At 33.6% G+C, this 24,811-nt stretch overlaps 3 protein-coding genes across 3 annotated transcripts; 2 read left to right on the top strand and 1 right to left on the bottom strand.

The window, feature by feature from the left end:
• Positions 1 to 402: 402 nt before the first annotated feature.
• LOC132630911 (ubiquitin-activating enzyme E1 1-like) lies at positions 403 to 8,339 on the top strand. The gene is made up of 7 exons (XM_060346493.1): positions 403 to 571; positions 667 to 956; positions 3,399 to 3,616; positions 4,584 to 5,378; positions 5,772 to 6,640; positions 6,718 to 7,150; positions 7,432 to 8,339. Exons 2-7 carry the CDS (start codon positions 680 to 682, stop codon positions 8,026 to 8,028), a joined length of 3,189 nt encoding a protein of 1,062 aa, XP_060202476.1. The 5' UTR covers positions 403 to 571; positions 667 to 679; the 3' UTR covers positions 8,029 to 8,339.
• An 888-nt stretch (positions 8,340 to 9,227) lies between these two features.
• Positions 9,228 to 11,043, bottom strand: LOC132630910 (protein NODULATION SIGNALING PATHWAY 2-like). Its single transcript, XM_060346492.1, has one exon. The coding sequence runs from the start codon at positions 10,963 to 10,965 to the stop codon at positions 9,436 to 9,438; it is 1,530 nt and encodes a 509-aa protein (XP_060202475.1). The 5' UTR covers positions 10,966 to 11,043; the 3' UTR covers positions 9,228 to 9,435.
• Positions 11,044 to 23,126: 12,083 nt separating this feature from the next.
• Positions 23,127 to 24,455, top strand: LOC132630634 (protein NODULATION SIGNALING PATHWAY 2-like). The gene has a single exon (XM_060346196.1). It carries the CDS (start codon positions 23,127 to 23,129, stop codon positions 24,453 to 24,455), a length of 1,329 nt encoding a protein of 442 aa, XP_060202179.1.
• Positions 24,456 to 24,811: the final 356 nt, after the last annotated feature.

Below are 24,811 nucleotides of genomic sequence, written 5' to 3'. Positions count from 1 at the left end.
CTCGCTTGCCTTATGAGCAAAACTTTAAGTTCAACAAATTTTGGCTTTTGACCTTGAAGATTTTCCCATAGAACAAGTGGGGATCAAAAGTTCAAGACCGCCCATCTTCAAAGCCATTAGATATAATTTCTTGGCACTCAGTCGAACGACCATGTGGTGTCAATTCGTAAAGGGGTCAATATATACCCAAGTATTATAAAAATAGTTTAAATAAACCCTTTGTTTGAGTTTCGATCCAAATATACCCCTTTCCCGTTACACAAATTTGCCCTTAATTTTGACGGAGGGCAAGCTCATCATGAAATTACCCAATTCTTTCGGAAACCCGCCCGTTTAACCCATACCCGACCCGTTCTCTATAAAGATCCAAAAAGCCCAAAAGGAATTCAGAGATTTGCATTCCATTTCGGCCCACCCAAAAGAATCTTCCTTCATTTTCCCATTATCGTTCAATACGAAACCCACACACAAAAAGCACACCTCTACTTTCTCTCTAAGCTCACATCAAACAACACACAAACCCTAATCATCATCACGCACATCTCACTCCCTTCATATTCTCACATTTCTGGTACGGTACCCTTCTCACATCCATATCTCTCAATTTACAATTTTTTTTGTTTTTTTTTTTTGTGTTGATTTAATTATGATTGAAAAATGGAACAGTTCACAGGACTTTATGCTTCCTGTGAAGAGGTCATCTGACGACGCTGTTTCAGTGGATCCCTTAACGACGAAGAAACACAAGTCCGACGCCGTTACTGGTGATTCGTCATCCATGGGAGTTAACGGTAACGCCGCTGCGGCGACTAACGGCAAATCACCGATGTCGTCTGGTGATATAGATGAGGATCTTCATAGCCGTCAACTCGCCGTTTATGGACGTGAAACTATGCGGAGGCTTTTTGCTTCTAATGTTCTCCTTTCTGGCTTACAAGGACTTGGCGCTGAAATCGGTATACCTTTTTTTATTTATTCATTTGCTATTTACTGTGCTGGAATTGTAAGCTTCAAATCTGGTATTTATACTGAAGTAATGATTTATGTTCGGGAAAATTACGCTCTATGTCTACCCGTGTTTTGAGTTTGTTACACGATTTAGCCCATATTTGTGTATAAACACCTTTTATGCACTATTATATACACTTTATACAAGGTTGAAAATTGGAATGAAACAGGCCTAAGTATGGTAGAATGGATAATGATGCCTAGTTGATTGATAATTTATGTTTTGCAAGCTTGAAATCTGGCATCAAAGAAGAATATACTAAGTATGATTTATTTTCTTCTTTGTTAAGTTTTCATTTCCAATTTTCGCGCATGAAATTGGTGTGCATTCTCTTAAATATAATGTTCCAGTAATTATTAGTGATGATTCTTTTCCTGTATTTTATTTTTGTTTATCTAATTGTATTTTTTTTTACAAATAATCGGTATGTATTTCTTGTTTTTTCTGTATTTATTCCTCATGATATTGACTGTGCTGGAATTCTAAGCTTGAAATCTGGCATCGAAGGAGAACATACTGATGTATGATTCGTTTTCTTCTTTGTGAAGTTTTCATTTCCAATTTTTGCGCATGAAATTGGTGTGCATTGAGAAAATTACAGCCAAATACTATTCGTTCTATCTAGTTTACAAAATATGTACACAGTGTATAGGTAGTGTATAGTTTATACTAAATATACATGTACTGTGCATACCTATACAGTACCTATACAATCAAAGTGTATAGGTAGTGTATACTTCGGCCTTATTTGATAGACTAGATGGCCGAAGGGTATATTTATGTAAGTTTCCCAAAATAATGTTCCAGAAAGTTTATTGGTGACGGTTCTTTTCATGTATTTTATTTTGTTTAGCTAATACTGTGTTTTATTACAAATAATTTAGCATTGGAATGAAATAGGCCGGGATACAGTAGAATGGATAATAACGCCTAGTTGATTGATAATGTATGTTCTGCATTTGCATTTTTTTCAAAAAAAATATAATGTTCCATAGAGATTAATAGTGATTGTTTTTTCCTGTAATATTTTGTTTATATAATAGTAGTTTTTTTTTTTTTTTTTGAAATTTAGCATTGAATGAATGCAGTAGAATGGACAATGATGCCTAGTTGATTGATAATGTATGTGCTCTTTCAGTGACCTAGTTTTGTAGATTTTCGAGATAGTGATAACTGATAACAAGGGGAATACTTGATTGCGAGTCCTCAATGTGCTGAATAGGACACCAATATTGAACACTTTCTGTTGAAGTCTCTGATATAAAAGTATTGTGTTTCCTTTTTCCTTTTGATATTTACTGTCCTGGGATTGTAAGCTCGAAATTGGCGCCAAAGGAGATTATAATGAAGTATGATTTACTTTCTTCTTTGTAAAGTTTTCATTTCCAATTTTGCGCAGTGCATTGGGAATATTATAGCCAAATACCATTTGGTTATCTAGTTTACAAAATATGTACACAGTGTGTAGGTAGTGTATAGTTTATACTAAATATACATATACTATACATACGTATACATACTTATCAAAAAACAATACATACCTATACATATTATGAACATACCTATACACTAACGATACAGCTGAAGTGTATAGGTATTGTATACTTCGGTCATGTTTGGTAAACTAGATGGCTGAAGGGTACATTTAGGTAAGTTTCCCAAAATAATATCCCAGAGACTGTATTGGTGATGGCTCTTTTCATGTATTTTATTTTTGTTTATCTAATCAGTAGTAGGGTTTTTACTTTTTACAAATAATTTAGCATTAGAATGAAATAGGCCTTAATACAGTAGAATGGATAATGATGCCTAGTCGAATGATAATGTATGTTTTGCATGTGCTCTTATGGTGACCTAGTTTTGTAGATTTTCGAGATAGTGATAACTGATAATGAGAGGAATACTTGATTGTGAGTCATCAATGTGCTGAATCGTGTTTCTTTATTGCAGCAAAGAACACTTTCTCTTAAAATCTGATATAACAGAATCGTGTTTCCTTATTGCATTAAATTGGTGTGCATTCTTGGTGATCTTTTTAAATATAATGTTCCAGAGAGATTAATAGTGACTGTTCTTTCCCTGTATCTTTTTTTGTTTACGTAATAGTAGTTTTTTTTAAAAATAATTTAGCATTGGATTGAAATGGGCCTGAATACAGTAGAACGGATAATGATGCTTTCAGTAGAACGGATAATGATGCTTAGTTGATTGATTATAGATGTTTTGTATGTGCTCTTTCAGTGACCCTTTGTTCATTTTCGAGATAGCGATAACTGATAACAAGAGGAATAATTGATTGAGAGTCGTCCAAGTGCTGAATGTGACAACAATTCTGAACAATTCCTGTTAAAAATCTGTGATATAACAGAATTGTGCTTCCTTATTGCAGCCAAGAATCTTATTCTTGCGGGTGTGAAGTCCGTTACTTTGCACGATGAAGGAAATGTGGAATTGTGGGATCTATCTAGCAATTTTATCTTCACAGAGGAGGACGTTGGGAAGAATAGGGCACTTGCTTCCATCCAGAAATTGCAAGAGCTAAACAATGCTGTCATTATCTCTACGTTGACGAATGCGTTGACTACAGAACAGCTTTCTAATTTTCAGGCAAGTAGACATGTGCCTGGTGTTATTGATTTGAACAATTATGCATGTATTTTGTGTCTCAATGACTTACTGATTGTACAACTGTTGATACAGTAGTTTTAAGTCGGTCCCAAATTAGTTGGGGTTGCCAATAAAAATTGTCTAAATCGATTCTGCTCTATTCGGTTAGGACAAGATAGGAGCTCTAGATCTCGTGCTTACCCCTATATTGACATACAAGTCTCTAATCAAACCAAGATCTAATTTAACTATAAGCATAGTTAAACGAAGTTGTGGTTGCTTTCCCTGTAATAGTGATAATGGTTAACATTTTATAAGAAAGGAAACGACCTTTGTTCGAATTAATTATGGAAAGTGACAGTCGATGAGATTTTCCATTCGAAAGTGATCATTTTGAAATTTTCCAGAGCATAAATTACTGCTACCTTACTCAGAAACATTTCCCAGAACAGAAATGACCTATGTTCTGATTAACTGCGTATATCTCTAATTTATTTCCCTATATAAAAAGAACATCTCCAATTTATTTGATTTGTCAAGGTTAAAGCTCTTGGAAAATTTTACCTATCTAAAAAAAGCTCCTAAATTTGTAAAAATTGCTACTATAATGCAAAAAGGAAATGGCCAAATACCAGCCAAACTGAGATCTAATTTAAATAAAATAAAATACTAGTTAAATAGAATTGTAGTTGCTTTCCACGATACACTGATAATGATTACGTTTTCATAGAACAGAAGCGACCTGTGTTCACATTTATTGTGGAAAGTGACAGTCATTACGACTTCTCAAGGATGAATTGTCTTAACTATGTCAATGGCAATTTATTTGAGTGTCCTACTGTTTTGGCGGTGAAGCATTTGGTTCAATGCTAGCAATTGGTGTTAGTGATATGAAAATTATGTTACTAACATCCTGACATGGTTGTGGGGGCAGTAACATCCTTAATGCACTATACTTTATCTGCAGGCCGTTGTTTTTACAGATATCAGCTTAGAGAAGGCTGTTGAATTTGATGATTACTGTCATAAGCACCAGCCTCCAATTGCTTTCATCAAAGCTGAAGTTCGAGGCCTTTTTGGTAGTGTGTTTTGTGACTTTGGCCCTGAATTTACAGTTGCTGATGTTGATGGTGAGGATCCCCACACAGGAATCATTGCGTCTATAAGCAATGACAACCCTGCTCTTGTGGCATGTATTGATGATGAGAGGCTTGAGTTTCAGGACGGGGACTTGGTTATATTTTCTGAAGTGAGGGGTATGACAGAGCTGAATGATGGGAAGCCTAGAAAAATAAAAAGTGCAAGGCCATATTCATTTACTATTGAAGAGGACACCACAAACTATGCAGCATATGAAAGAGGGGGTATTGTCACTCAGGTCAAGGAGCCTAAAGTGTTAAAATTCAAGCCACTGCGAGAAGCAATTAAGGATCCTGGTGACTTTCTTCTGAGTGACTTCTCCAAGTTTGACCGGCCACCTATTTTACACTTGGCCTTTCAGGCACTAGATAGATTTGTGTCTGTATCAGGGCGTTTCCCTGTTGCTGGATCTGAGGAAGATGCTCAGAGGCTAATATCATTTGTGACTGACCTGAACAATAGTCTCTCTGATGGAAAACTCGAGGAGATTGACCAGACACTTATTCGGAACTTCACATTTGGTGCAAGGGCTGTGCTAAACCCAATGGCGGCTATGTTTGGTGGTATTGTTGGGCAAGAAGTTGTGAAGGCTTGCTCTGGGAAGTTCCATCCACTTTACCAGGTCAGTAAATGAATTCTTATACCTGCGTCAGAAGAACTCTTAAATTGCATGCAGTTTTTAGTCAGGATTATCTGTTTAACTTGTTGCTGCCTTGTTTGAACAAGTTCATAGTAGATCATATGGGACTTGTTTCCAGATTTTTAACACCAATTAGAACGGAGTGCAAGGACACTCTATCTGAACATTATATTTCCTCTGAAGCATGATGCTGTGAGTATGAGGTGTCATGTTTGTATCTTCTCGTCTGTCTATATAGGTATTCTATGTATCTTTGGCACTGTGGTAACTGTTACTTGATTTTTCGATTAAATTAGTTGTAATTTATGCTAGCTTGTTAATAGACTTGGAATGTTCCGTCACTGAAGCACTTCTTTTCATTTTCTTTTGTTACAGTTTTTCTACTTTGACTCTGTTGAATCTCTTCCAACTGAACCCTTGGATCCAAATGATTTGAAGCCCTTGAATAGTCGTTATGATGCTCAAATCTCAGTTTTTGGAAACAAGCTACAGAAGAAGCTGGAAGAGGCACAAACTTTTGTTGTTGGGTCTGGGGCGCTTGGGTGTGAGTTCTTGAAGAATTTAGCTCTCATGGGGGTTTGTTGTGGTGATAAAGGAAAGCTAACAATTACAGATGATGATGTCATTGAGAAGAGCAATCTTAGCAGGCAATTCCTCTTCCGTGACTGGAACATTGGTCAAGCCAAGTCTACTGTTGCTGCTGCCGCTGCTTCTTTGATCAACCCTCGCATTCACATTGAAGCACTGCAAAACCGTGCAAGCCCTGAAACAGAAAGTGTATTTGATGATACATTCTGGGAGAATTTGAGTGTTGTGGTTAATGCACTAGATAACGTGAATGCCAGGCTTTACATTGATCAGAGATGTTTGTATTTTCAAAAACCGTTATTGGAGTCTGGAACCCTGGGTGCCAAGTGCAACACTCAGATGGTAATTCCTCACCTTACAGAGAATTATGGTGCGTCAAGGGATCCACCAGAAAAACAAGCGCCTATGTGTACAGTTCACTCTTTCCCACACAACATCGACCATTGCTTAACATGGGCGCGGTCAGAATTTGAGGGTTTGCTTGAGAAGACGCCAACTGAAGTTAATGCTTATCTGATCAATCCTAGCGACTACATATCTGCTATGCAAAAGGCTGGTGATGCACAGGCCAGGGACACTTTGGATCGTGTTCTTGAATGCCTCGATAAGGAGAGATGTGATACATTTCAAGACTGCATAACTTGGGCTCGCCTGAGGTACAACCATCTAAAAACCAACTAAATGTCTACCCTTTTGAGTATGCTTCTAACCATTTGCTTTTCTTTGTAACCAGGTTTGAAGATTACTTTGCAGACCGTGTGAAGCAGTTGACATATACTTTCCCTGAGGATGCTACTACTAGTAGTGGTGCTCCATTTTGGTCAGCACCAAAGCGTTTCCCTCGGCCATTGCAATTTTCTGTTGACGATGCCAGTAACCTTCAATTTCTCCTGGCAGCCTCTATGTTACGAGCAGAAACATTTGGCATCCCCATTCCAGATTGGGTTAAGTCTCCTCAAAAGTTAGCTGAAGCTGTTGATAAAGTGATTGTCCCGGATTTCCAGCCAAAGAAAGATGTGAAAATTGTGACAGATGAGAAAGCAACCAGCATCTCGGCTTCATCCATAGATGATGCTGTAGTCATCAATGAGTTGGTGATGAAGTTGGAAACGTGTCGTCAGAATTTACCTTCAGGTTACAAGATGAACCCCATTCAATTTGAAAAGGTTCTCTCTCTCTCTCTCTCTCTCTCTTGTGCATGTTGCAGATGTTTAAGGCATCTTTTAAAAGCGATCATTTGTTTTCATAAATGTGTTTTCTGGGAGGAAGAAAAGAGAAGGATCTGACATGTATATACAGACTTGTACTGAACTTGAAGAACCACATGATGTTTTAACAAGCATTTATGAGGGAAGATAATGAAACTTCTATTCCAGGGTAGTTGTTCAATTTATGATGTGTTTATTTCTTCAATCTGCTCTCTCAAATAAGTTTGTCTGAATTACAGGACGATGACACCAACTATCATATGGACTTTATTGCTGGACTTGCAAACATGAGGGCGAGAAACTATAGCATCCCTGAAGTGGATAAACTGAAGGCCAAATTCATAGCAGGGAGGATCATACCAGCAATTGCTACTTCTACTGCTATGGCCACTGGTCTTGTTTGTCTAGAGCTTTACAAGGTTTTGGATGGAGGTCATAAGGTGGAGGACTATCGCAACACTTTCGCCAACTTGGCTCTTCCTTTATTTTCCATGGCTGAACCAGTTCCACCAAAGGTGATCAAGCATCAGGACATGAACTGGACTGTGTGGGATAGGTGGATTTTGAAAGACAATCCAACTTTGAGGGAGCTTCTTCAGTGGCTTTCAAACAAAGGTCTGAACGCTTATAGCATCTCGTATGGGAGCTGCTTACTTTATAACAGCATGTTTCCTAAGCATAAAGAGCGGATGGATCGGAAAATGGTTGATCTGGCTAAGGAAGTGGCCAAGGCAGATTTGCCTCCATACAGGAAACATTTTGACGTGGTAGTGGCTTGTGAGGATGATGAAGACAATGACGTTGATATCCCTCAAATGTCCATTTATTTCAGGTAGATTGTTTGTTCTATCCTGTAACCGACCACTCACAAGAATAGCCTGAAATCATAGGTTACAGTTTATTTTCGTCATGCTATGTTTGGTCTTTCTTGTTGGCAAAGCTAGATATATTCTTTTCTGTACTAGCCAGCCTGCGTACAAAGTCAGAACCTCTTACCGGTTTAGTAGTAAAAATATGATGACTGTTGGAACTTCTTCTTACTCTGATTTGTGACGTCTCCATTTTCTTGCTCAACTATTTGATGAAATGTATTTGATCTTTGAAGAATATAGTTGATGTTGGTTGGTGGATTCGAAGTTTTGAACTATCCATTTGCTTCGGTACCGTAATTCCTAAATTGCTGCTGCTGTGATATTTACACTAACAGTTAAGTGGTTCTTTTCGGTGGGATTTGAGCTGAATTATTGATCTATATGATGTACTACAACCATGGAAAATTTTGAAAATAAATGTGTAACAAATTGTACGGATTTATTTTGCAAAGTGATGAGATAATACTACTTTGAAGAGCGGTAAGTTAACTGATCCATGGCACCCAATAGTCAAATGCTGATAATCCCCCTTTTCTGGGTTTTTTTGGCCCCTTTGTTATCCGTCTGGTATCTTAATTATGGAAGAAACAGGTATCTTAATTATGGAAGAAAATCACTTTAAATTGGTTTTGACCATTTAAAGTGAAAATTTTCACTGAAAACAAGATAATATTACTGTACTAGTCTCATTTTTATGTGATGCACTTTGATTTAACACGGAGTATGAAAAAGAAATATTTTGAATTTTGTGATCTAAAACAATTTCATAGATGTTTATGTGGTTATAGATCATTTTGTTAAAGATAAAATGAGAAGATTAAAGTTAAATTCTTTCTACTAAGAAGGAAGTGTATCAGATACACTAGGACATTAGGTGTACTAGCTGCGTCTAAAAGTGAAAAAGAAGTTCATTTATCTACCTTCCAAGCTAACTTTAAAAAGAGCTAATTCAGTTGGGAATAAAGTACCAACTTAAGTCCTCTCACCAGAAAAATGAGAGGAGAAAAAAAAAAAAACAAAGAGAGAAATAGATAGCAATTTAAATCTTTACATCACTTGTGATTTTGTATGTAAGACATAGCATCCCGTTTTCAATCTTTTTGTTGATTAGCGTTTTTGATTGTTTATTGTTCATAAGAAACACAATAATGTGGACATGTCCATTGTCCAGTACTCAACGGTATATAATTGTCATTTACATCTCTGCTTTTTTAACAAATATAAACAATGTAAATACACTGACAGGCTAATATTAGTATTGCCTCTTAACCTATACACTTTTGGACTTCATAGGAAAAACACAGGTAAAATAATGGAAAATAAAATGACAGTGAGAAAAAAGTTGTAGAGGTGTCTCTATGTTGTTTTCAGCTATTGCATCCAAGTTGATACTCTCACCAATGGTGTCCCTTTCCATTCCAAAACCATCTCATGTTGTCTTTGTTCTTCAATCCTCACCTTTAATGGAGTTGCTCTTTCATTTACCAATTCTTTGGCTTGTAATAAATTTTCTTTGCTTATTCTCTTGCCTTGCAACCCAATTTCTCCAAAAGAATCACAAACACTTATCATCTCTTCCCAGTTCTGTAACCAAGAAAATGAACAAACTTGAGGTGCTAGAAAAAGGGATTCCACGGCGAGTCTTGCTTCTGCAAGATGAGCTGGAAAATACAACTCCAATGACTCGAAAATCGATTGGTAATATATCAAATTCTTGTTGAAGAATGCAGAAAAAGTATTAGTATTGAGACTATTGTCCATTGCTTCTCCATCACCAAAAGTGACAAGTCCTTTGTGAGTTGATAACAATTCTTTTGCTAGTTTTAGAAACTCCAAGGCTTGGATTCTACTTCTTCTTTTCCCCATGTGTGGGATTTTAAACATACAGTTAAAAACCAACCATTTACTCCCTTTACCTATTTTCTTGATTCTCCTCATTTCACTTGCCAATTCTTCAATTGTCATTTCATCAATTTGTAATCTTGGACCGAAAAAAGGCTTTGCATAATCAAGAAGTCTTCTTTGTGTTTCCTCAAATCTCCACTGATCACTGGCTGATTCTTCTTCTGTTTTCTTTATGGATGTGAATCTCAAAGCCTTTCTTTTTTGTCCTATGGCTTCGATAATCCGAGGCCATTGAATCCCTTCTCCCATGTCAAAATCTATTATATGAATGGTTTCTGCATCATTTGGCATAGCTTCTATAATTGCTGAGTTAGCAGCAAAATGAGCAAATTTCCCTAATGGGAAAATTTGGTAGAAGGCCTTGAATGCTGCTTCAAAAATCTTGCTTGATTCTTGTTTCAAGTAATGTCCTTGATCCTTCATTTGCTGGAACAAATTGGAAGCAATGCGTTCCAGTGATTCGCCTAAAGGATTTATTTTCCCCTTTATGCTTCTTATGATCACTTCTGCTAGTTCTTTGTGATCATTTTCCATGGCCTCTCCATAAGCTGCTAATAAATGATGAAGGCGCATTTCGGTATCCATTTCTCTACTATTTCCTGGAATTACAAGTGAAATAGAATTATATATAGCACTATTTGTTGATGGTATTGCAATTGAGGGCTCACTGGATACTCCTGAAAGTGCAGGACTCCATAAATCTCCATCTTTTTGCATCTTACAAGAGATGTTCATATTTCCATTTCCTTCACTTTCACTATCATTTAACCATCTGCATACATCATCAAACTCCAAATCATCCATGGGAAAATCAGTAAGAACATCATCAGGGAAAAGGGATGTGAAATCTGAAAAGGAATCTTGATTCTTTGAGTTGAGTGAAGAATAAGAAAGACTATGCTTTTGATTTTCATAAGGATCAATTTGGATGCCACAAAATTCAGTTTGATGGTAAATTGAAGACCAACAATTGTGAAGAAGCTCTGATTGCATCATCTTCTTGATGCTTTGTTACAGGGTGAGAAGATTTTTTTTTTTGGTAGGTTTGTGTTTCACTGTTTGATCTGAATGATTGGTGTTGGTATATATAATATCCTGGAGGAAATTTTAAAGTAATTTCTTTTTTAAGAAGAATTCTCAAAAAGGGTAGTCATAACATTTGAAATTTCAACTTGAAGACTATTAATCTCAATAAAGTTAAGCTTCACATACAGAGTGGATTTAACTTGTATAAACTGACATGACTATGTAAAGAATTTTTATATTGTCATCTTAATTTAACCTATTTTAACAATAATTATCCTTTAATCTCCAGCAAGTTGGGGTTCGATTATACAAATCTTCACCGGCAATGTACTCCCTTTAAGCTCATCATCTTAGACCGATGCTATACAAATAAAACAAAAGCTCGAAGTGCTCTATATTTTCTATATCTCATACAAAACTAGAAGACTCCTAGAAAATATATGACGTAAAGTAACTCACTAATATGTCTAGCACATAATTCCCAACTAATTGATATCACCTGCATAGATATTTTCTTCCATTTCCCCCGTTATAATGGTTATTTATCTTATTTTTAGAGTTTAATCTTACTACAGACAAGTTTTTGTAATTATCTTTCGTATGATTTAATAATGCTAATTTTTTTATTACACTATCAATGTAGTTAAACTCTTAAAGAAATGATCTTTTTCTTTGAAAAACCAATAAGCAAAAGACAAAAGACTAACCTAACCAACTGTTTCTACAGAGTATTTTCTTTTCAAGTTCCATGTTGAGTCATCTTCTTTTCTTGGAATGTTCTAAGTGATTTTTTAAATTCCATGTCATATCAGTTATCATTATAGGAAATAATCAATACTTTTCATATTGCCACAATTTTGTCCTGACTGTAATTAAATAACAATTTGGATAATAGACCACAAGTCTTCTTCAGATTGAAAGAACAACATATGGTTTGTTTATGGATTATGACTCAATATCGTTATTCGACTATTTACTACAAATACAGAACAACAGCTTTTGCTTCATTCACAAGCTGATTTATTTTATTTCAAGGTTGTGAAATCATTACTGAAAGTTGACATGATGTCACTATTGATATATTATAATCAAGAATAAATCCAGATTAGTGGTAATAGTCTTGATTTCGCTCTCTTTTTCGTTCAGCATCACTACTGTAGGACAAAGCATTCTTGACATTAAATATTTTTGAAAGGTCTGTTATTTTTCTAAACAACAATAGTACTTTCAGATATTATTTCTTTTTTCCTCTTTTGTCATGATATGTCTTGCGCGCACTTCGATTGGCATCTGGCTTTGTCCCTAGAGTTTCAAGTAATTCCTTTAGAACTTATTGAATCAAATTAAAATAAGTTGTTGACAGGTTTGAGATTGAGGCATAATTGTTATTGTTTACTTGAAGCTAGAGGTTGGTTGGTGACTAAAATTGGTTAATTTAATGGACATGTCATAATTTAACCTGTTTAACACTTGCTTGGATAGAAAAAGGTCGGATTGAGATGTTAGATGAAAAGTGGAGATGAAAAGTGGAGGATCCTGAATCATCTTGCTGAGTGCAAACTTACTTCATATACTAGTGTACGTGACCGCGCTTCGCGCGGTTATAAAAGCAACAAACTAAATTTATAAAATATTTTTGTGGATGTAGCCAAGATCAAGGAGATAAAATATGTACGTACATACAAAAATTAATTTTATAACTTGATAAATCACAAGTATAGTAGTTTATCTTCATGGACAACTTGATTAATTTTCCAGAGGATGTTAGTGCCTCCATTAATGTGGAATAATTGAGCTTTCCCTTAGTAGTGGTACTGGTTGTTGAACTCTTTGATAAGCTTTGTCAAAAAAAAAAAAAACGTTTTAATCATATTAAATGTATTTTAAGGTAAATGAAAATAAACGCAGAAATAAATATAGCAGAATTTGGATCAATTGGGTAATTTGGAAGTACGGAATTTTCACGAAGCATAGAGGTATAAATTCAATGTAATAATTGATATTGTGACTTGGGATATTTATTTGCTTACTTCTGATTTTTCATTTGTTACACTTATATTGGAATATCTTATGTAGTTTTAGTTTGATCAAATGCATTTATGATGCTTAACCAGTTAGTCACTTTATATGACTACAAAGCTGCTCTGTCCTACTGTTCCTTGTCGAGTTGTCGGTCTCCGTTCCAATATATTTGTCACATTTAATTAGAGGCAAAATTAAGAAAAAAAAAAGTTTCTGACACGTAAGTCAAATAAAATATTATTACATCTCAATGATCAACATAGTGAAGGAGCAAATTTTAGTTTGTAAACCGATTAAACCACATATCAATATATACAAAATTAACTAACAATCAAAATTATCGTATATTTTATCACAAACTAAACAACCTGACAAAAAAGAAATTGCTACCATCAATAGGAAAAGAACTAACAATTGACATACTTAATACAATACAACATCGTAGCATTTTATCAAGCTAGCATAAAAAGAACCAGAGAAGTTTACCATACCAAGCTCATAAGAACTTTATTATATGAAGCATTTTAGACTTACTAGACAAAACAAAAAATATGATTAACAATGGAAGCATTACCTGATAGTATCCAGAAAGAGAAGGACTGGAAGGGTTTTGTGTTGTCCTTGTTTTTCTGGGATACTTTTTCATTTTATACATGAACTTTAACGTTAGAGAAAGAGTTTGTCTTTACTTTTGCATTTAATGGAAATTATGAGCTGAATGCAAATGGGCAGATTTTAATGTTCTTTTACACCTCTTCAGATCAATTGTCATAGGAAAAGAAATACTTTTGGGGGATAAAGTATGACTCTTTGCTACCCTTTTACCGTGACTCTTCGTTGCCCCTCACAATTCTTCAATGCCTCATCTATTACAATAATAAATAGGAGTAAATAATTATTGGAAAAGGGGAGATGGGGGGGGGGGGGGGGGGGGGGAGGGAATAGAAAAGAACTCAAAAAAATGACAAAAAAGATAAATAGCATTCTAGGCCATAGAGAGGTGCCACATCACCTTGTCTATGCCTAGCTTTATATTATATATAGATTTGTCTTGCTTTTTCAAAACTTAAATGGAGTGACATGACCATTGAGGATTTTTATAGCTGAACCGATTTGTTTGGGATTGAGGCGTAGTAATGATTATTAATTTATTATTTATATAATTGAATTGTTAAAAGTTATATTTATTGGACAAATTGGTCATACCTCTTATCTAACTTTTTAAATCCCTATATTCTAACACTATGAAAACAAAACAGTGCTTGCACTTACAATATATAAGAGAGTGATCAGACCAATTTTTATATGGATAATTCGAGATCATCTCACTTAGAAGTTGTATTCGGATTACGTGATACCTCATCAAAATTTCACTGGAAGACATGTTTCTTGTCCACTCATCCTCTCTTCAACTATCTAATTATTATTATTATACTGATTTTATTCAGGGGCGGCTCAACGAAATCCGTGCCCTAAAGCCAAACCTCTATAAGAGGCGTTAAATTTACCTAATAAAATTATATATATATTTATTCTATTTTTTTTTTTTTGTGAAGATGGTATACAAACCATCTTGTACCTAATTTGATTATTCACTCAGTTACATGCTAGCTTCCACTATTAGAAATATTTAGTAGCTCTATTCACTAAAATTTAAATAAATATTTGTATCAGAAACATATATAGATGGTTACAATAATATTTTTATAACTTCTCATAATCTAATAATTTCAATTTTGTATCACTGAGTAGATGTCAAATAATTTCATACATTGAAAACAATTCAATTCTATTTTGAAGCAAAAAAAAAAAGGTTTAATCCACTATTAATAAGAAATGATCAATTCTATAAGAGACTTCATCTTCTTAAAATTTTCAAAGTCGTCATGAGTTTGTTCACTTTTATATATTGCATAATGTTTATTACTCTCTAATTTATGTGAATGTGTTTGACTGAACACGAAGTATAAGAGAAAAAGTTTTTTTTTTTTACAAAGAATTTTTGATTTAAAACACGCCACAGAAATTTTGTGGCTATAACATCTCATAAAGGGTAGAATGAAAATTATAAATTAGATTTTTATCAAATATGAAAAGATGTCATTCTTTTTGCTAACTAAAAGGGAAAGAATGTCACATAAATGGGGACGGAAAGAGTATAAAATTGAAATTATTTATTTCAATAAGCTCTATCACATTTCAAGAAAAGAAGTATAAAATATAATCTCTTTTATTCATAATTTTTATAATATATAAAATAAAAATTTTTGGGGGGCCTAAAGCAATTGCTTTAGTTGCTTCCCCCTCCAGCCGACCCTGATTTTATTAAGACAGTAGATTATTATCATTGGATTTTGAACATCGTCGCATGCCCGAGAGGGATTGGACATGTCGCTGCCGGATATTGATTTACTCTACACCCGGTACGGGTAAGTTTTTACCAAAGAAGACAGTCGGGAGACCCCAACAACTCGGAAGATAACTTGATTAGATCCTACAAATTTAAGACCATTTGCTTGTCTTCTTCTTTTTATGTTTTTCTTCCTTTCTGATAAACTATCCTATAATAGGATCATGCTATATTAAAGATTTGCAAATCTTGAGAAGATTTGTCTTCTATTGCTAGTTTAGAGATATAAAGGGTCATTAGCCGTAATTTTGTAATCTATTGGATATTTGTCCTTAATCTAATGAATATAATTTTTTTTTTTTGGTAGAGAAGATACTTTTGTTCGTACTAAGGATAGACTACTAACTTCATGTTGATACACAGTACCAATACAGTATTTTCAAAAGCAGTAAATACAAAAGTAGGAGGTAGTAGATAATAAGTCTTTAAGATAATTATGTTACGACTAATGAAGATAATTAAGTTCATTCTTATCAATAATTTAACAACATTTAGCTTGTCATGAAGTTTCAGCAAGTTGAACTCAGACTAACACTGGTTTGGATTTATTAGAATTATCATAAGAATATTTTTCCTAGAAAGAAAACAAAATGTTAGGATAAAATATAGTTTTCAAAGAAGAGACGTCTCTACCACCGCAAATAAGCATCCAGTAAGTGTGTACAAATTTGCAGTAAAAGAAAGTAAATTTACCATTCAACATGTAAATAAAATACAATTTAATTAGTTTTCATTGTCTGATGCATAGAGTAATATTTAGCAACTTTTGACCGTGATCTTATATCATTTATTATTGTAAGATCTTACTTATTCTTTAGTTTTCCATAATTAAATAGATTGTGTTCATTGCCAAAAATTGTTTGAACTAACTATAAGAAGTGGAAAGGAATAACCGGATATTGCATCATAGAATTTATATTATATACCCCGTCAATATAATGAATTTTTACTTAATTAGATTACCTTTCTTGTTTTAACAAGTAATTTGATGGAGATCTATTTCAAATAACTTAGTTAGGATTTTATCAGAGATGAACCTCGACTTTTATTCACAATCTTAATTCTCTCTTCAAAAAAAAAAAAAAAAAAAAAAAAAAAAAAAAAAAAAAACCGAATTTGAAGAAAAAAATTACAGTCACATACCGTTCTACCCCCTTTTTTTTGGTGGCTTTTCTTAAATCCAAATTAATATTGAACTTCCCTTCTCTCTAATCTTTATCAAGTCGTATAACTAACGGCAAGTAGAAAGGATTTATAATGTAGTTTGTTGAGCTTTAGAGGTAGTTTACGATTTGTTATATATATATATATATATATATATATATATATATATATATATATATATATTAATGGGTCGAATTGAAATTATCCATCATCGGAGCTAAACATTCTTTTTCGTTTCAATTGCCTTTGAATTTCAAGAATAGTAGACATTTGTTTTCCTTTTTGTCTTTTCTCTTCGTCTTATCCCTTTTTTCTTATGAAGTTGCAATAAGGTTGGTCAATCCAATCTTCATGGTTTTCCTCAACACGATTTCCTAAGATAGAGAGAATCTAAACTTCTTTTGATTAAATATCTCTTTTAAGATAACTAAAACAATAAGAAACTAGTCTGAAATTGCAGAGGGAATGAGACCCCATCAACATCTTCTGCACCACGCGAAAAAATAATAGAAGTCATATGTAAATATTTTTCAAAGCGAGATTTCATATTAAAGGTCAAAATTGGCTGAATCGTCACCTACCGAATTAGTCTCCCTGTAAACGTGGGCAATAGAGACCACCCAATTCCTAGGTGAATAATACCACAATTCCGATGAGGCACAGTTCTTCTAGACAACAGCACATCAACTAGTACACTAGCACCATCAATTTGCAAGGCAACTCGGCACCATCCCCAATCCCAGGCTTCTTGAAGGTCAGTGAGAACTCCCCAGAGTTTTGCTCTAAATGATTTACTTGACTGAAAAACCTCCAAGCCACTACCTGAAGTCCCCATTAAAATACTCCTTCAAAGAGCTCCATCTATGTTTAAAGCTACACACCGAACGCTAGGAGGTGACCAACCGAAAGAGACTACTACTTGCTGTTAGACACCTTCCCAATATTCTTCAATGAAAGCCAAGAAGTAACACAAGTTCTAACCATGCTAACAAGTGTTGCTTCCTTTTTGTTAATCGAAAAATACATATTTTGGAAAAGAGTATTATTACGGTAAATCCAAAATTTTAATTAAGTGTATCTAAAGATCCAATCATCATGTGTAACTCCTTTAAATTTGGACATTAAATTATCAATAGGCCAACCATGAATATCATGAGCAAAGAATAGACATATCCTCTGCATCATGAATGTGAATCCACATAGTCTTAACATAAATACAATCACGCAAAACATGCAGCACAAACTCATCCTCTACTCCACAAGCCGTGTAAGCAAAGACGAATCCAGGATTTCAAGAGGATGGGTTCACCATTAGCTATGGGGTTTTTTTGATTTCTTTTGCCTTTTGGGACTTGAGTAATTAAAAAAGGCTTGAGTAATTAGAAATAAAGGGAAAAAAAGTCATTAGATGTAATATAAAAAAAGAAACACGTTTTTTACTTTTGGGTAATTAGAATTATAGAAGAAAAAAGATTTAGAATAATATAAATAAAAAGAAAAGTTAAAAGGCTGCCTTACAAAAAACATAAAACATGCGGGAGCTTGGGTTCAATTCCGAGACATTGAGAAAATAAATTCAATCCCTAACAGTGCTCCACTCGACCTGGTTTGACCATGTGTTCGTTCAGGTAATATTACATATATTTTCAGAATTATACATATAATACATCGAATTTAGTTGAGTAACCATATGTTTAGTTTGACCATATTACCCCTCCCTTTTTTGTTGTTCTTTTTGTTCTTTTCTTTTCGTGCTTTCTCCCTATTCTGCTCCAGGTTCATTTGAGATGAAAAAAATTGAAATACTGTTAAAATTTGCAGCGGTAAGCAGGTCATAGTAAAAGTTACTCCCGTTTCTCTTTATGTGACACTTTTTATTCTTAGTCAATTTTAAAAAAAATGACACTTTTTTATTTTTAAATTAAAAATTTTCATTTACCTTTAATGAGATGATTTATAGTTACACAAATATCTATGGTTTGTTTTAAACCACAAGTTTCAAAAGTGATTTTCTTTTCATATTAAACTCCTTTCCAAGTCAATCACATCACATAAAATGAGACAGTGGGAGTATAAGAGGATGTCATCAAGAGTAAAATGAGAAATTTAGAGTTAAAAAGTTTTAGAATATAGAAATGTGTATCATTCTGTTTTAATAGCTCCAACGCCGCATACAATTCGATAGGCAATAGCTGAAGAAATGGACAATCTTTTGTGCTAATTTTCTATAACTTGACTGCTTTCCAAACAGTTGGATCTGATCTCTCTCAAATATCCTATTTGTTGTCATTTTGGATCTTACTCTTTTAGTTACAAAACATGACATAATTTACATATCTATTTTTGCATTAGCATGATATAGATTTTGGTCAAAATGATCATCTCATATGATACGATAATGAATCATATCCAGAAGCATACATGAGATATGACAAACTTACAAGGAAACTTTGTCGTATTAGGACTAATATATACTGCATCTTATTCTTTGTTTTTAATTTCGACATTGACCAATGTCCTCTCCTAGGCGCTAGACTAGTCTCATTCAAGATTGATAATGATCTGTCTTTGATTATTGTTTTTTTTTTTTTTTTTTTTACCAATATAATTATTGTCATCAGCCTCTGTTTTGTATATATTCTAGCATATTGAAGGAGGGGCGGATCCAAAGTAGCGGGTGTGGGTTCTCGGGAACCCCCACCCGCTACGGTAGATGCTGTAATTGCACTGAAAAATATATGAAGCCAATAAGTATATTTAGAAGGGAACCCATAACTAAATATATGGGTAGTTCAATGGCGGAGAGGGGCCCCTAGAAAAGCACTTCGTCTAGTATACTCAGGATCGAGTCTTGCTGGACGTGGCTTTTTAATTCTCTTTTTTAGTCTAAAAGCCATAGCATTGCTCATTGCAGATTGCATAACGAGTACTTCACGTTTTTCACTCTTTTATTTTTTATTTTTTAAACAAAGTCAATTAACAAGAAATCAGTCAATAAAATATTACTTTTACCCAAAAAGTGAGAAATAACAAAAATTTAAGGTTAAAGAATTGTTTTGGTTCTTCTTCCGGCCCACGCCCCACCCAGGTTCTTCTCCCACATATTTTGGTTTATTTTTCTCTAATATTTTGTGTTTTTCTATTGTCTTCCACATTCTAATTTCCTCATTCTATTGCTTATTTTCTCCGTTGATAGCCCACCCCCAACCTTGATAGTTGATATCATTGTCTTATTCCTTGATTTTCATTATTCTACTTTAGAAGTTAATTTGTGGGGTTTAGTTATTTATTTTAAATTGTATTTTTGTATTTAAATATGTTGAACTTATGAAATGAGAGCGGATATGATCACAAATTTTGTCAAGCCTCAAACCACGTGAAATTCTCTTTCGCTAAGCTCTCCTCCATGTCCAATTATTCACGACGATGTCAATCGACCATTAGATAAAGATTAAAATATTGAATTTGGGTCCTCTTGAATCCGATCCTACTTAAAGGAAACAAATTTCAGAGTATCCTCCTAATCTACATGATAGAGTGAGGAGAATTGGTGACGAATTTTTGAATGATTGCTTTTTCTTCGAGAAAGTATATTAAAAATGATTTGCGTAACAGAATTGGTGATAAATTTTTAAATGACGATTGCTTAGCTTGTTATATAGATGATGAAGTATTTGAAAGTGTACCTAATGAGGCGATGATTGATTATTTTCAAAACATGGCAAGTCTTCGTGTACATTATATTTTAATGATAATGTTTATTTAAAATTGTCTTTAAGTGGTTTGTTATGTTTTAAATATATAAAGTATTTCAGTACTCATTTTTTGTCGAATATTATTGCATATTAATTTATTTTACTGGGAACCCACAAGCGTAAAATCCTGGATCCGCCTTTGTATTGAAGGACCCCATTATCAATTAGGAGCCAAAGTTTTGTTTGATTTCATCTTAAATTAACTGCTTGATAAAAATAATGCCGTGCACGTCTGAAACGACTTGCGTGTCTGATGGAAAACGATGAACGACGAAAGCATTCAAGACCAGCTTGTACGTAATATATAATTTGTTGGGTCAAGCTTCAAAATTTGCTTATTTTTAAAAGTATTGTTTATATTAAGTACTTCTCAAAAAAATATTTTTAGAATGTAATAGTCTATATTTAGTTAATCAATTTAAAAGACAATTTTGGCAATATGAGGCAGCAATTTGTGTGTGGCTAAGATTTCAAAAATGCTTTTGAAAAAATAAATAAATTACTTTACAGTTTCTGTAACTATTAAAAAGCACTTATTTATCTCTTAAAAAGCTTTAGCAAAACACTCCAAATTTATGAAATAAGCATTTAAAAAAGCATTTTTAGCTTCCCATAAACTCGGCCAAACAGGCTAACACACAACATCTTTGTTTTTGGGTACACGTTTTACATGTTATCCCATCTAAATATTTTTTTAAATCACACAAACATTATTGAACAATGTGTTTGAGTTACATAAAATAATTTATTGTTTAAAAAAGTATACTATCCCAAAAATGATGAATGTAGATCCATATACCTAACTCAAGAGAATCATGCCACACAAAAGTTTTCAGGTGTCTTATTATAATTTCTGAAGGATTCTATATGAATATCTTATGAAAATTGTTAGTATAGATCTAATATTGAAAACAATTAAGTAACACAAAATTACTTTTATCATGATTCCTCATGGATTTATGAAATAACACAAATGAAAATTTGAATCTTTTGATCTTTTATAGATTTGTAAATGAAGGTTGGCCAGCTAGCTCCAGAAGAAGTTGATAAAAAACAATATAAATTTCTATAAATTTTACGACGAAGATATAAAAAATATAAATACATGTCATTTGTTAGAATGAATGCAAAAGAATTAAAACTAATTAATGACAACTTACCTAGAATACATTTCGCTTTTCTATTGTTTTATCCTTAGTAATTTTACCAATTTGACTCTTAATATTATAATATAACCGAATTTGCTATATTTTATGAGTTAATGCTCTTCGTATGAAATTGAATTTATGTACCCTAAATTTTGTCAACGTAATAAATACTTTACATATATAATGAATTTAGGAAAGAATTAACTTGGATTCTTTTGCTAAATAGTTCATTCAAAGACTTAATTATTTGTTCCCAATATTGAAGAAAATAATTTAACTTTTGTTTATTCATTCTTAATATTAGCTCTTGCGCCAAGTTTAAAATATTTAAATATAATTATAATTCTATACTTTAAAAGATTCTATTTTCAAAGGATAGAAAGATTGATTTAACTTTTCTTGATTTAACTTTTCACTTTTGGATCTTTATGTTTGCACATCATTGGTGTTAGTGACTTGCAAATCACCTCTCTCTCTCAAATAATTTTTTAGTTAATTGTTCTAATTATTCAGTGTAATTTTCAAATATTATACAAAAGAACAATGAATAGACAAAAAATATTTGAGTAAAAAAATAGTTTAAATACAGTATGAAGTTATATAGTTCAAATATATATGATTCACACATAACCTGGGAACAACCCATTATGTTACCTAGTTCAAATAAGACAATGATTTATCTAAGGTACTTAATATCTTTGAATCTTAAGTTCTAAATTAATTAAGGAATGTTATAATAAACAAAATTCTAGTTAATTTCACAGTCTTCTACTTAATTCAAATGATGAGATATTTAATACCCAAAATTCTAGTGTAAATTCTTTTATCTTATTAATGTATTTTAATCTGTTATTGCAGGCAAAGTATCTTATATTTAGGTTACCAATTTTATTTTTACAAATAATTACGTGTAATTATCTTTTATGTAATATGGTAGTATAAATTCTCTTTTATAATGTCGCGCATAATAGTTAAACTCTTATCTTAATAGTCTCTATCTCAAGTGGTAAATTTCTAGTCTAGCAAATAGTTTCTACTCTCAACTAATCATTAGTAAGGAGCAGTAAGTTCTTAACATACAAAAATAATGTGCTTAACATACAAAAATAATGTGTGAACATGACGACTATGTCAACGGCACAATTTCAATATAATTTCCTAGAGGAAATTGAACATTAGAATATGCTGGCTGAGTAATTTTGTCTTACTATTGAGTTTCTCACTATTTCCCTTATATAAGTATGACATCACCTAAATTAAGACCATAACCACATGAACTGCAAAAGTCTCAAGCCTTCTTCTAGGCCCACAGCATGAAGATGACTGAATCTGAATTATATCAATCTTCATGGTTACTTTATAACAACATATATTCACCTTCCCCTATAGAGGACATCGATATTACAAGCTGTGATCTTTCTCCTACTTTACATTTGAGTGAATGGACTTGTGATAATTCATTTCCATGTACTAAACGTCCTGAAAACTTGTCATGTGAAGATTATATGGATCAACTTCCAAGTCTTGTTGATGACCTAGATTTTTCATTACCACCTAATGATCTTATATGTGAAATCCAGGATTTAATGAATGTAGAATCAAACAATACCATGTCACAATCCATGGAGAAATATGACCAAGAAAATCTTCATTCTCAAATCTCAACAATCACCAATTGAAACAGAATTAGGTGAATGGAGCCAGAGCCAGAACCAGAGCCGATCTTTGAACTCAAGTGACACGGCCCTGGATATGTCTTATTCATTTCAAGCTTCACTTGTCCTTCCAACTCAGGACATGCAAATCGATCCACAAATTGGAATAATTCATCTCCTCATGTTTTATGCAGAAGCCATGGGAAACAAATTGGAGGAGTTGACATTGGTTATTGCAAAGAGAATTAGTGAACAAGTTAGTCCTGTTTCAGATAATATCTTGAAGCGTTTATTGTACTATTTATTCCAATCTCTAGACAAGCAATCAACAGCCTACCTTAGACAAGAGTCTCATAAAATCTTTTATTCAGCCTTCAAAGCAATTTACCAATTTTTGCCAAATGGAATAGTTGCACATTTTGTTGCTAATAAGGCAATTCTTGATGCCATGCCTGCTGAAGTAGATGTCATCAACATATTTGATTTCGATATTGGTGAAGGAATTCAATGGGCTACTATGATTGATGCCCTTGGAAACGAACAAAGGGAAGTACGACTAATATCAATCAGGCCTAATGAGGACATGATCGATGATCCTTGCACAACTCATACTAGGTTGAGTTTTGAGGATACTAAAAGAAGACTTATCAATCATGCAATGTTTTATGGTGTAAAATTGAAGGTGGAGGAGCAGGAATTGAATGATCTAATGATTGAAATGAAAAACCTGAAGAAACAGAACGCGAAAAAACAATGGTTTGCCTTTAATTGCATGGTGGCATTGCCCCATCTGGGGAGGATAAGGAGGAGAAAGGATGTTTTCGAGTTCCTAACAATTGCAAAGAATTTCTTAGAACATGCTACAACGTGTTGTGCTAGTGAAAAGGGCATTATTACTTTAGGCGATGGAGATGCCTGGGAAAAATTTGTAAGCACTAGCAGCTACAATGAATTCTTGGAAACAAATATTGCTCATTTTCAAGCCTTGTTAGAATCAATTGAAGTTATTTTCCCAACTCAATTTATACATGCAAGAACTACCATGGAATACCTGTTTGTGGCACCCTTCGTCTCGTCTCGTGCTTGGGCTTCGAAATGGGAGGAGAAGAAGAGATTTGGAGATCTTAAATTTGGATTTGGTTTAGAGGGCTATGAACATAGCAAAGAAAGTTTAATGGAGGCCAAAGAAATGATTAAAGAAGGAGATAGTCTATATGGAGCAAAGATTGAAAGTGAAAATAATAATGAAATTGTCATGAACTCGAGAGGGGTTCAAATGGTGAAAGTATCTTGCTGGAGATGTTGATGTAAAGATTGATAATATAAAATAAAAAAAGACAATTGCACATACTGTATGATATTTGGCACAAATATCTAGATTTAATGTCATTTGCACTTTACTTCTTAGCACTTTAATCGCAGTTTTTAATGTAAATTGTTATATGAGCTTATGTTGGTATGCTTGTATGAATAGGTACAACAAGGATCAATGAAGGGTATTCCGAGCAGTTTTTGATTGATTCCGAGGCTGTGCATGTTGGTCGAACGTTGGGAAGGAAGTTCTAGCACTTGAAGGCAGAATCTGACCACTGAAGGGTCTCATGCGCTGGCCATACGTTGCACAGCCAGCACACAAAAACCCCATCTCTGAATCTCAGACAG

Source organism: Lycium barbarum, chromosome 3 (genome assembly GCF_019175385.1).
Source record: "Lycium barbarum isolate Lr01 chromosome 3, ASM1917538v2, whole genome shotgun sequence".
Lineage (NCBI taxonomy): Eukaryota > Viridiplantae > Streptophyta > Magnoliopsida > Solanales > Solanaceae > Lycium > Lycium barbarum.
The sequence above is the reverse complement of the archived record's forward strand: the minus strand, read 5'-3'. Positions and strand labels throughout refer to the sequence as shown.